The 12,770-nt window shown below is 38.1% G+C and overlaps 1 protein-coding gene across 1 annotated transcript; it reads right to left on the bottom strand.

Moving 5' to 3' along the window:
• Window positions 1-4,953: 4,953 nt before the first annotated feature.
• LOC117971384 (M1-specific T cell receptor beta chain-like) lies at window positions 4,954-12,501 on the bottom strand. The gene is made up of 5 exons (XM_059015445.1): window positions 12,325-12,501; window positions 8,738-9,112; window positions 7,865-8,203; window positions 7,290-7,358; window positions 4,954-5,224 (listed from the first exon to the last, which is right to left on the bottom strand). The coding sequence occupies exons 1-5, from the start codon at window positions 12,371-12,373 to the stop codon at window positions 4,989-4,991; spliced, it is 1,068 nt and encodes a 355-aa protein (XP_058871428.1). The 5' UTR covers window positions 12,374-12,501; the 3' UTR covers window positions 4,954-4,988.
• Window positions 12,502-12,770: the final 269 nt, after the last annotated feature.

Below are 12,770 nucleotides of genomic sequence, written 5' to 3'. Positions count from 1 at the left end.
ACGGAGCACAAGGAGGTGAAGTGACTTGCACAGGGTCACACAATGAGTCAGTGTGCTGAGGTGGGATTTGAACCGGGGACCTCCTGGTTACAAGCCCTTTACTTTAACCACCGGACCACACAGCCTCCTACGGCTGTGTCGGTGACTGGGTGAGTTTAGAAGCTGCTTTCAGTCCTAGTCTAAAAATACCGTATTTTATGGTAAATTTACCGTAATATTGACCTGTTTTTTTTCCTCCTAGTTTTTTTTTTGGATTAAATTACGGTAAAAGTTGTTAGTGTAAAATCCTTTAAAAAATTAATAATATGGAAATATACACTAAAATTAATCTACAAATCCAGTTTTATTAAGCCAATATTAAGTAAAATGCAATGTGGTAATGTAACATTATTCAGCAGGTTTCATTCGACTTTATGAAGCAAAATTCTGGTGTATATTTCCGTATTATTAAAGTGTTTTTTTCCTTTTTTTTTACAGTGTAGATAGACGGGCAGAAACAGCAGAAGTGAGCTGTGGGTCCTTCAAGATCTCCTTCACCTCACCCCGCTTGCGTTTTCCGGGCTCCCTGCAAAAAAACGTCTGCCTGAAAACGAAGAGGATCATGGGGAAACTGAGGGCCCTTGACCGGAGGACTGAAAGGATTCCTCTGCTTCCTCCATGGGCATCTCGGGTATCCGCCCCGGTCCCTCCCACTGCCCATCGCCTGTTCTACAGGGTTCCAAACCGCCGATCACCATAATAAAACCCTGGCTTCAGGAGCAGTCTGTTTGCCCTTGAAGGATTCCTGCAAAGAAGGCACCACCGGTCCCTGAAGCCTGGTTTCTGAGGCTAGAGGCCGCTTGAGTACCGAGGCAGCTAGTTTGAGAGGCTGTTTGGGTTCTAGAGCTGGGGCAGAGGCTTCGTTCAAGGCAGGGGGGCTTGGGTTTAGGCAGCTCCTTGCACTCAGGAGCTGAGATCTCAGAAGTCGAAACCCAGGGAGAGAGAGGCGGGTTGCAGTGCAGGAGAGGGTTCAAGAGCGCTTGCCCTCAGGATTGTAGAGCTGAGACATGCTGGCTGCTCATGCTGTAAGATCTGATCTGATTGAAGCATTCCAAATCCTAAAAGGTATTGACAATGTCGACCCAGGGGACTTTTTCGACCTGATAAAAGAAACAAGGACCAGGGGTCACAAGTGGAGATTAGATAAAGGGGCATTCAGAACAGAAAATAGGAGGCACTTTTTTTACACAGAGAATTGTGAGGGTCTGGAACCAACTCCCCAGTAATGTTGTTGAAGCTGACACCCTGAGATCCTTCAAGAAGCTGCTTGATGAGATTCTGGGATCAATAAGCTACTAACAACCAAACGAGCAAGATGGGCCGAATGGCCTCGTTTGGAAACTTTCTTATGTTCTTAAACTTTCTTATGTCCTCTGTGCCTCTGCAGAGTCTGCCTCCAGGGACCCCGCTTTGGCAAGACTGCTGTGTTTTTAAAGCTTCAACCTGCGGCTTCACAAGGCCCTGTAAGCCTCTCCTTCAATTCCTCCTTATACTCCAAGCCCGCGTCCCGCAATCCCCTTTTCTCCCAGTGCCTGGAATTCCACGGGCTGGATCTTCAAACTCCCGGGATGGGCGACACTTGGGAGCGTGCTCCGTGCGTGCAATTCCAAAAAAGGTCCCGGATCACCGCGAGGAATGTTTCCGCTTTCGTCTCCTGGTTGATCTCCTCCTCCTCCTTCTCCTTCTCCTTTTGCTCCCCCCCCCCCCCCGCTCTCTTCACTGTCCTCCCCGCATTCCCCCACCAGCACAAACCTCTCCTTGCCCCCCCACCTGGGTCACCCAATTCTGGAACTCTTGTTCATCCTGTATCTCCGTCCTGAGTCATTTCCATATCTGTGTGTGTGTGTGTGTGTGTGTGTGTTTATCTCCCTGTCCCTCTATCTCTCTCATAGCTTCAGTAGGCAAATACACTCATTGGCAATAGCAGCACTATACAAATGAGATAGTAGCAGGCGCTGGGGGGGAATCCACTTAAAGATTAATAAAGCAAAACTAATGTAAAGTCAAGCATTTCGGCTGCTTTATTTTCTTTTTATTTCCCTTTATTTTCTTACAACGACAAGGAGCCTACCCAAATGATCTTCAGCGGCAATGCAGACAGACAGACAGACTAATATCGTCACAACGGCAATTGCAATGCTTCTGTAATGATTAGGATATTAGGATGAGGCTGTCATTGGTTGAATATATATATATATATATATATATATATATATATATATATATATATATATATATATATAATGAATTGGTATTGAAATGTTACAAACAGCCAACACATATTGTACTATACTGGCTATTCATTCACTACAGTCCCCATTTCTATATACAAAACTGGATCAGACTACCGTTGACTTGGCTGGTAATAGTGTAATCTGTTAATGGTACAATAAATAATAATGCGATTACAAGTGTGCGTGCGTGCGTGTGTGTGTGTGCGTGCGTGCGTGTGTGTGTGTGTGTGTGCGTGCATGTGTGTGTGTGCCTGTGCGTGTGTGTGTGTGTGTGCGTGCATGTGCGTGCGTGCGTGTGTGTGTGTGCATGTGCGTGCGTGCGTGCGTGCGTGCGTGTGTGTGTGTGCGTGCATGTGTGTGTGTGTGTGTGTGCGTGCGTGCGTGCGTGTGTGTGTGTGTTTTTTTTTTTTTTTTAAACTTTTTCTGCATATGTTTTTAAGTTAGGCTGCTATTTTTTTTGTAATTATTATCTGTGATTTCTTTACTCATTAACTGGACCAAATTGGACTTTGAGTCGGTCAACAGCGTTAAAGCTATAGGCACACAATCCTTCCAGGCTAAACAAAACCTCCTCCGTGTGATCGTGTTTGCGAACCTTTTTAGTTTTGAAGCAGGCAGAGCAGTTAAGAACATAAAGTTTACAAACGAGAGGAGGCCCCCATTCGGCCCATCTTTGCTCGTTTGGTTGTTAGTAGCTTATTGATCCCAGAATCTCATCAAGCAGCTTCTTGAAGGATCCCAGGGTGTCAGCTTCAACAACGGGTTGTTTTCACGAAGCTTGTGTTTGATTTTGTAGCGGCTGAACATCAAAGGGGATTCTGATTATATATTTTTTCTCGATTGCCTTTGTCCTCCTTATCCGCTGCCTATCCTTTCTGTCACCAACTGCACGATATATCAACGACCGACACCTTGTGGAGTCTATGAAACATCGTATCAGGACTGGGATCAAATCAAAAGAAAGGGCCGAGCCCGATAGTAGGTACCAGTCCTAATAAAGCGGACAGGGTAGTGTATTTGCAAGCTTTCTTGACCCCCCTCCACTGCCGCTTTGAGAAAACGCCTCGGTTAATTTGGCAACCCTACAATACACTTGAAACGAGTCCTTGCTGTCTAAACCCCTTTAAACAGACGCCAGCTGGTTCGTTTTGAAAAGAAATACAAGTTCTCCTCAGTCCCGCTACGTGAGCTGCATGTTTGGGTGTCTGGTCGAGGGTTTATGAGCGATCTCTCCCCGCTGCTTCACACAGTGCGAGCAAACACAAAGCCACAGCTTGTTCTGTTCAGCCGTGGCTGATAGGATTGAGACATAATTTAAAATAATAATAATACAAATAACTGTATGAACATAATTGATATTTTATTTAACATAATGTAAAACAAAAGTCTACCTGAAGCCATAATAGTATAGTACAGTGTTTCATGTTAGATTTCGAAATGTCACATTTTTCAACTTTTTTTCAGTTTTTTTGTTAAGTATGTGGAACACTACAAAGCGGTGTGTAATGCAATATGTTAATGTAACATTATTCATCGGGTTTCATTCGACTTTATGAAGCAACATTAGTTAATTCTACAGGGGTCGGGGTGCAAAACTTTGTTTTCACCATAGCTGTAAGGGCTTGCCTGCGGGGATTGTGTAGCAAGGGCGCCCCCTAGTGTCTGATCGTTGTATTTCAGTGTTGACAGATTACCATGGGCCGCCTCGTACAGTTTAAACACTGTGGAAAAATATAAAATATTTCATCTTCTTAACACTTAACAGTAAACAGTTATTTTTTGAACTGTGAAAATTCTAGATGCAATGATTGCTTAATGAGGCACAGTATATGCCTGATGTTCTCTTACACCTATATATATATATATATATATATATATATATAGAGAGAGAGAGAGAGAGAGAGAGAGAGAGAGAGAGAGAGAGAGAGAGAGAGAGAGAGAGAGAGAGAGAGAGATAAACAAATAATAATAAATTAATACCCATTCAGATTTAACACTTTATTAATATAGGATTATATTCAACATTTAAACTTTAAATTAAGGAAACTTAAGTAGCTTAAGGTTTAGTGAAGCACTTGATTTTGATGTGTGATGCATTTTTTTTTTTACTGCATCTCATAATTTCTTTCAGAGGGGCTTGTGTTCCAACTTATATAAGCCAAAGAGACCTAAGAAAAGATGTTCCACACAAGATTCAATGTACTGCCTCTATTTTCTGGAACTTGAAATGAAATTTAAAAAAAAACTCTGAAATACTGAAAACAGCAAAGGTCCTTCTAATGTAAAATCTAGTACAGTACAGCTATGGCTAAAAAGTTTTGCATCGGCTATATGAACATCATTTAGATCTTTTATTTACCATCATGTAATCAAAGAAACTACTAAAATGATCTTGCAGAAGTCCACCAGAAGCCGTAATAGCAGTACAGTAGTATTTCATGCTAGATTTCAAAATGTCACAGTTTTCAGTTTTGGTATGTGAGTCAATATGTTAACGTCACATTATTCAGCAGGTTTCACGCGACTTTATGAAGCAAAATTAGTTAATTCTACAGGGTGATGCTAAACTTTTGACCAGAGCTGTATGCAAATTGGGAAATATCAAAGCTGGGCAGGCAATGGGATTTCCCCACACCTCCCCCCCCCCCCCCCACACCCCCCACACCCCCCCCCCCCCCCCCACAAAAAAAGCATTTTTAAGCAAGACAGTATATTTTAAATTCTTGGCACGGCTGGAGCTTTCCCCCTGTGGGTTGTGAAGTTCCCTGTGGGGCCCCTTGGTTTGGCATTGGGTTTGGGTTTGGGTTTGGGTTCAGATCTCCTCCCTTGTGCCTCTTGGCTCTCCTTGAAGACGTAAGCAGAGACCACGATCCCATAGACAGCACTGAGAACTGATGCAATCGTGTAGCAACAGGAGGCCGTCTCCAAAATATCCCCCAGGCGCTCCACATCTGGGAAAAACAAGAGGGTTCACATACTAAAGCAGGGTTGTGAAACCTGAGGAGAGCCCATTTATTTGTTTCGTTTCACTTATATAGCACCTTATGTCACAGACCCCAAGGTGCTTTACAGAAAACGCCTCCTCAAGACGCACCTCTTCAGAAATCAACTCTTCCCTTCCGGACAATATAGTGCCTTTAATGCACTTGGGCAGCAGTGTGGAGTAGTGGTTAGGGCTCTGGACTCTTGACCGGAGGGTTGTGGGTTCAATCCCCAGTGGGGGACACTGCTGTTGTACCCTTGAGCAAGGTACTTTACCTAGATTGCTCCAGTAAAAACCCAACTGTATAAATGGGTAATTGTATGTAAAAATAATGTAATCTCTGTATAATGTGAAATCTTGTAACAATTGTAAGTCACCCTGGATAAGGGCGTCTGCTAAGAAATAAATAATAATAACTTTAACTTGCACTTATCTGCTCCCTATTGTACTGTGTTTAATCCTGCACTTAACCCAATCTGTAGTATCTTGTATTTCACTTGCACTCGTATCTAACTCTGATGTAACTATCAACACTGTTATCTGCTCTTGAGCTGCCCCCAGATCAGATCGTACTGTGTTTTGTATTTGCTCTTATTAGGACTGAAGTCATTGTATTTTATATCTTGCTTTGAATTGTACTGTAATTCTTGATATGTATTTTTTTTTGTATGCAGCTGTAAGTCGCCCTGGGTAAGGGCGTCTGCTAAGAAATAAATAAATAAATAAATAATACACACAGCACAAAAAAACATTAAAAAAGCATTTAAAAAAGACTATAATAAAAAACTATTTAAAAAAAAATGCCAATCATGTATATTTAAAAAAAAAAAAAACAGTAATAATGGATATCCATAATAAAAAGACTATCATAGAAAGTCTTGTGTATATAAGTAAGTCTAGGATCTTGACTTAAAAACAGCAAGACTCCTAGCTTCTCTGACAAACACAAGGCCAGAGTGTTCCAGGAGTCTTATTTCTTAGCAGACGCCCTTAGCCAGGGCGACTTACAATTGTTACAAGATATCACATTATTTTTACATACAATTACCCATTTATACAGTTGGGTTTTTACTGGAGCAATCTAGGTAAAGTACCTTGCTCAAGGGTACAGCAGCAGTGTCCCCCCACCTGGGATTAAACCCACGACCCTGCAGTCAAGAGTCCAGACCCCTGACCACTACTCCACACTGCTGCCCTTACAATAAACAAAAGTCCTGCATCCTGAGATCTAAGATTCTGCTTAGGAATGTATGGGAGCAACAGCTCCTGTAAATAACTGGGTGCTAATCCATTAAGGGCTTTATAAATTCAAAATAAAATCTTAAAATCAATTTGAAACTGCACAGGAAGCCAGTGTAAGGAGGCCAAGACAGGAGTAATGTGTTTGCCTTTTCTGGTTTTAGTTAGAGAACTTGCAGCAGCATTCTGAATAAGCTGCAAGAGAGATACCAAATGAGTCCCAGAAAAAAAAAAGTGCATACAATGTGAGGTTTTAAAAAAAAACAAAACAAAAAAAACAACAGTATGAACATAATTTAGATATTTGATTTAACATCGTGTAATCAAAGAAACTACAAAATGATATTGCAAAAAAAGTCTCAACCGGAAGCCATAATAGTAGTACAGTAGTATTTTATGTTAGATTTCGAAATGTTATAGTTTTCAATTTGTCAGTTTTTCATTAAGTATCTGGGAAACTACAAAGCGATGTGTGATTCAATATGTTAACAGAACATTATCCAGCAGGTTTCATTCGACTTTATGAAGCAGAATTAGTTCACTCTATATAGAGGGTGATGCAAAACTTTTTACCAGAGCTGTGTTTCTTCAGAAACTAGGCTTGTATCATTTCAAATTATTATTTTCTGGTCTCTCTCTATTTGTTTTAGTTTAAGAGAAACAGAAACAGGTTTGACCAGCTGCTAATAAACAGCAAGAAAGGCTGACAGAAAAATAGAACAGTTCTTTTCAATTTTATATCGTGTTCAAAGTGCCTATCTATCTATTTATGTATATGTAATTATTTACAATACCTGAGTTGCTGTAATCTGTGGAGTTGTCAAAAGTTTCAGTCCAGTTCCCATCCGTTTGTTTCTTACAGCCTTTTAATGAAAAAAAACAAAAAAAACAAAAAAAGGAAGTCAAAAAGGAGACACTGAAATATTTGCAGATACATAAAGAAATCGGGTTATCTCCATTTATCCTATTTAAATACTATTGTACCTAATACTACAACTAATAATAATAATAATAATAATAATAATAATAATAATAATAATAATAATAATAATAATAATAATAAGGTTACGTTACACTTAAGTCTAATGTTTAATAAACGAAATTCTCCCAGAATTATTATCCTTACTCCTTATTAGGTCGATTAAAGGAATATGGAGATATTTACAATAAAATATAAGTTGTTTATTTTTTGTTTGACGCGCTTGTGAAGTCATTCGACAAACTGTATTGATTTATATCGACCTAATCACGTTAAAGGATGCCAAGTCTGGCAGAATTGTGTGTGTTTTTAAACATTAGATATAATAATAATAATAATAATAATAATAATAATAATAATAATAATAATAATAATAATAATAATAATCACGTTTGTTCTTCGTCTCAGTCGTTCTCGTGAGAGTCTCCTCGGCGCTTATGCTCTCGTGCTCCACCTGGCAGGTGACCACCGCGCCCTCGTGCCAAGCATCTCCGCTCAGCTCGAGCAGACCCCACGCCGTGAACGTGCCGTCGCCGTTATCGAGCGGCTCCGGTACCTGCGAGCCGGGCAGCGCGGGCTCGGCGCCGTTTACCGTCCAGCTGACCCGGACCGGCTTCGGGGAGAACCGGCTCGCCAGACACAAGACGGTGGCCAAATTCCTCTCCCTCAGGTCTTTTTGAGACGGTGGGTAAATATAGAGAGAGGGCTTCTGAGGCGGGGGCTGCTTGTCTGAAAAAAAAAAAGAAAAAAAAAAGCCATTGTCTTTATCAACAGTGTGGTGGGCCTGCCACCAATATGCTACTGCCTGCAATTAAAACGGACAGATAAGAAATACGACACGAGTCCTAACTCACAATGTTACCCAAATATATATTTTCAAACTAGGTAGTGAGTAAAATATTGATTAAGTTTAAGGTTTAAATATTGAGTTTAATTTAAATATCCCGTGTTGGTTTATACGATACTGAGACATCATCATCATCATCATCATCATCATAATAATAATAATAATAATAATAATAATAATAATAATAATAATAATAATAATAATAATAATAATAATAAACGCCTTCCTCAAATACATATACAATACATACATACATACATACATACATACATACATACATACTTACATACCTAAACATCGGTTATATTTAGGCTTTTTTAAAATAGTTTTAATAACTTTGCACTAGTTTCCATTAAACAAAAAAATTAAACGTTATTTAAATAACTCGCAAAATGACTTTTTTTTTTTTTTTTTACCTAAAACGACGATCTCCGTCCCTTCCCCAAAGATATATCTGTTAGAATACCAGACAGCGCAGAAGTACACCCCCGCGTCAGACTTGTCGATCTGCCCCACGGTCAGGTTGAAGCTGTTGCTGTCCTCGTCGATTTCAGGTAGGAACCTCTCTGAGAACCCGTCTCCGTAGCTGGCTTTGGATTTGTACCGAAGGCTTAAAACGAACCGCATGCCCTGACCGGGGGGCTTCTTGTACCAGGATAGTACCAGCCTCCCGACCTTGTGATCCCTCTCCACCAGGCACCTGATTTTAGGGTTCCTTCCTTCGGGTGAGGTGACCGAGGGATGAGGCTGCCGTAGAGACAGCGGTTTCTGTTCTTCCCCGTCGACGATACCTAAAATAATAATAATAATAATAATAATAATAATAATAATAATAATAATGTTACGTTACACTTAAGTCTAATGTTTAATAAACGAAATTCTCCCAGAATTATTATCCTTATTCCTTATTAGGTCGATTAAAGGAATATGGAGATGTTTACAATAAAATATAAGTTGTTTTTTTTTGTTTGGCGCTTGTGAAGTCATTCGACTAACTGTATTGATTTATATCGACCTAATCACGTTAAAGGATGCCAAGTCTGTAAGAATTGTGTGTTTTTAAACATTAGATATAAGTGTAATGTTAATAATAATAATAATAATAATAATAATAATAATAATAATAATAATAATAATAATAATAATATGGTAACTTTACAAGTAAAGTTGTGGGGCTTGCTTTAGGGAAAGTGGTCAAAATTTCAGTTGCTTATAAAAAAAGTTAGATAAATTTTAGTTGATGCTGTTACTAAAACAGCTGTAGTTCTTGATTGGTAAAAGTTATTTCTGTTCTGATTTCAGATTTGAATAGCTGGGAAGTAGAGGGAGATTTCATACACTCTAACTTTTTGTCTTACTTGTCGGGAAAGTGGTCAAAGTAGCTGATTTGTGTCAAAAGTCACATCGTTTACAGTCAATAGAATGCTGGAAGTTTTTAAACAATGGAGAGCTTTAGAATGTTGAAAAAAGTCCCATTAAAGTGAATGAAGATGAACCAAAAAAATGACAAAAAGCTTAATAGTTTAAAAAGTATAAGAGATATCAAAAAGTTGTTTACAAGCACACTATTCCAGACCGGGCTACACGTTTTAAAGTTTGAACGGCGTTTCTAGCTTAAACGGTGTAAGAGGAGTAGCGTGCCAAAGAATAATAATTAAGAAGTATGTCGGAGATTTAAAGTGGGGACTCTATCTTTATATCTAATAATTCGATCCATAACCAATAACTTAACTTTGACACAGACCACGGCTCTGATTAAAAACCAAGCCACATTGCATCTTACAAGCTCAATATTAATTATATTGTAAATAAAACAATACAATTCTAAGTAGTAAAGTATGTGGATATTATACAGTGTGTGTGTGTGTGTGTGTGTGTGTGTGTGTGTGTGTGTGTGTGTGTGTGTGTGTGTGTGTGTGTGTGTGTGTGTGTGTGTGTGTGTGTGTGTGTAAAGAAAAAGGTAACAATTGATAAACAAAATATTATATTATATTATATTATAGGACCTTCTGCAGCTGGGATGGAAAAATATATGATTTAAATATATATAATTTATGTATTATTTCATTATTTATTAAGCATAATATCGCTTTCATTATATTTAAGAACAGCTTATTTATATGGGATTTCAGCTTTACACTGAAGGGAATTTTATACTCGTTTCAATCGACCGAAGCTAACGTGTGTGTGCTTTACCCATTAACCCTGTGAGCATTGCGCGGTGCGGCAGGGTGTCGCTCTGCAGGGTTCGCTCTCGCCGCAGCGCTTATTGGACAGGACAGGTTGCTTCAGCTTTGCAGGTGCTTCCACCTTTCACTGTTTTGCTTTTTTTTTCTCTACAAAATAACGGCAACTTTATTTTTTTTTAAAAGAAACCGCCTGTTTTAAAAAGGTCTGCATTATTAAAGGTAGTTTATATGTCGTTATTATTTTTATATGTGGGTGATAGGCTTACATAGTGTCCTCAACGCCCTGGATTTAAATTAAATTAGTTTTGTATATTTTAAACTTTACTTCTCTTATATAATAATAATAATAATAATAATAATAATAATAATAATAATAATATTTATTTCTTAGCAGATGCCCTTATCCAGGGCGACTTACAGTTGTTATAAGATATCACATTATTTTTACATACAATTACATTATTTTTACACATTATTTTTACATACAATTACCCATTTATACAGTTGGGTTTTTACTGGAGCAATCTAGGTAAAGTACCTTGCTCAAGGGTACAGCAGCAGTGTCCCCCACCTGGGATTGAACCCACGACCCTCCGGTCAAGAGTCCAGATAATAATAATAATAATAATAATAATAATAATAATAATAATAATAATAATAATAATAATAATAATAACATATTTATCTTAGCTCTGCACGCATATGTTATTCAGTTTAATTTTGTCAATACATTTCAATTCCTGATTAGGTGCCCTGCTAATGTAGACGTCAGAGTAACATTTATTATAACCCTACTACAGTAATATTAATAATAATGATACATATAATTAGAATAATATGGTCATATTTTTTTTGCAATAGCAGAATAGTTATTATAATTATTCTTATTATATTATTATAATTATTAAGATATGGCAGTACATTGAATCTTGTGTGGAACATCTTTTCTTAGGTCTCTTTGGCTTATACAACCTGGTACACAAGCCCCTCTGATAGAAATTATGAGATGCAGTAAAAAAAGCTGCATCACACATCACTAAACCTTAAGCTACTTAAGCTTCCTTAATTTAAAGTTTAAAGTTTAAATGTTGAACATAATCCTATATTAATAAAGTGTTAAATCGGAATGGGTATTAAGTGTATATATATATATATATATATATATATATATATATATATATATATATATATATATATATATATATATATAAAATTGAAAATACATGTTTGCTAAAACACGTGTTTCTTTCAAAACTGCACATTTGAGACCTCTAAAATGGTTTGACGTGCATGGCGGAGACATTTTATGGGACTATTTTGTGATCTATTACTTTAATTTAAAATAAGTGGGGTTTTTTCACACAACTTTATATATCGGTCCACTGTTTGTTTGAAAACAAACAGTGGAGGTACTTCTAAGCTTTTGATAGATTCATATAAAATATTAAATCTGGAAAAGACCCATTGTGATGAACCATCTCGTCTCCAAAGGCATCTAATATTATTTATTTATTAACAGACGCCCTTATCCAGGGCGACTTACAATTATTACAAGATATCACATTATATATTATTTCACATTATACAGATATCACATTATTTTACATACAATTCCCTATTTATACAGTTGGGTTTTTACTGGAGCAATCTAGGTAAAGTACCTTGCTCAAGGGGTACAGCAGCAGTGTCCCCCACCTGGGATTGAACCCACGACCCTCCGGTCAAGAGTCCAGAGCCCTAACCACTACTCCACACTGCTGCCCTAATAAAACGAATCTATACAACTAATACTGTTACTATACCAAAGTGCTTACCTGACCAATGCAAATTCAGTGCAGATATTAATATAATGACTGTCTTCATGGCGGAGTGAATCTTTTTGTTGTGTCTGGGAGCTGTTCGTGGTGGGTTGTCGACTAACGCAATGAACAATTACTTCTGTTACAGGATTAGTGATAGCGCGCCATGTGACATGTCACTGCTGCCTTCCGTTAGATTAAACCATGTGTTATAAATAAAATGTGTTGAACTTGAACCTATTTCTAATGATCGAAAAGCAGCTGCATTTTTTTTCAAGGTATTAAATTCGATTTTCACAGCGCGATTGCTAAATGTGCTGACGTATAGGGGTGCATTTTAAGGATCCAAGCAGTGTTGCGTGGCTAACTCCAATCAAGATGAGAGTTTTATTTTCTCTTACGCTCTTTGTATGAGAGACCATTAGAGGTAGCCACTGAACGCTTACAGATTACCCCCTTCA

Source organism: Acipenser ruthenus, chromosome 50 (assembly GCF_902713425.1).
Source record: "Acipenser ruthenus chromosome 50, fAciRut3.2 maternal haplotype, whole genome shotgun sequence".
In the NCBI taxonomy this organism is placed as follows: Eukaryota; Metazoa; Chordata; class Actinopteri; order Acipenseriformes; family Acipenseridae; genus Acipenser; species Acipenser ruthenus.
Note: the sequence above shows the minus strand (reverse complement) of the source record. Positions and strands in the feature narration are given on the sequence as shown.

Bases quoted from the DNA above. Each gene is read 5' to 3' on its own strand.
- LOC117971384 (XM_059015445.1), bottom strand. From the start codon at position 12,373: ATGAAGACAGTCATTATATTAATATCTGCACTGAATTTGCATTGGTCA. The intron at 9,113-12,324 runs GTAAGCACTTTG...TTATTATTTTAG, and splicing joins ACTGAATTTGCATTGGTCAG to GTATCGTCGACGGGGAAGAA. The intron at 5,225-7,289 runs GTATTGTAAATA...TGTTTTTCCCAG, and splicing joins CACAGATTACAGCAACTCAG to ATGTGGAGCGCCTGGGGGAT.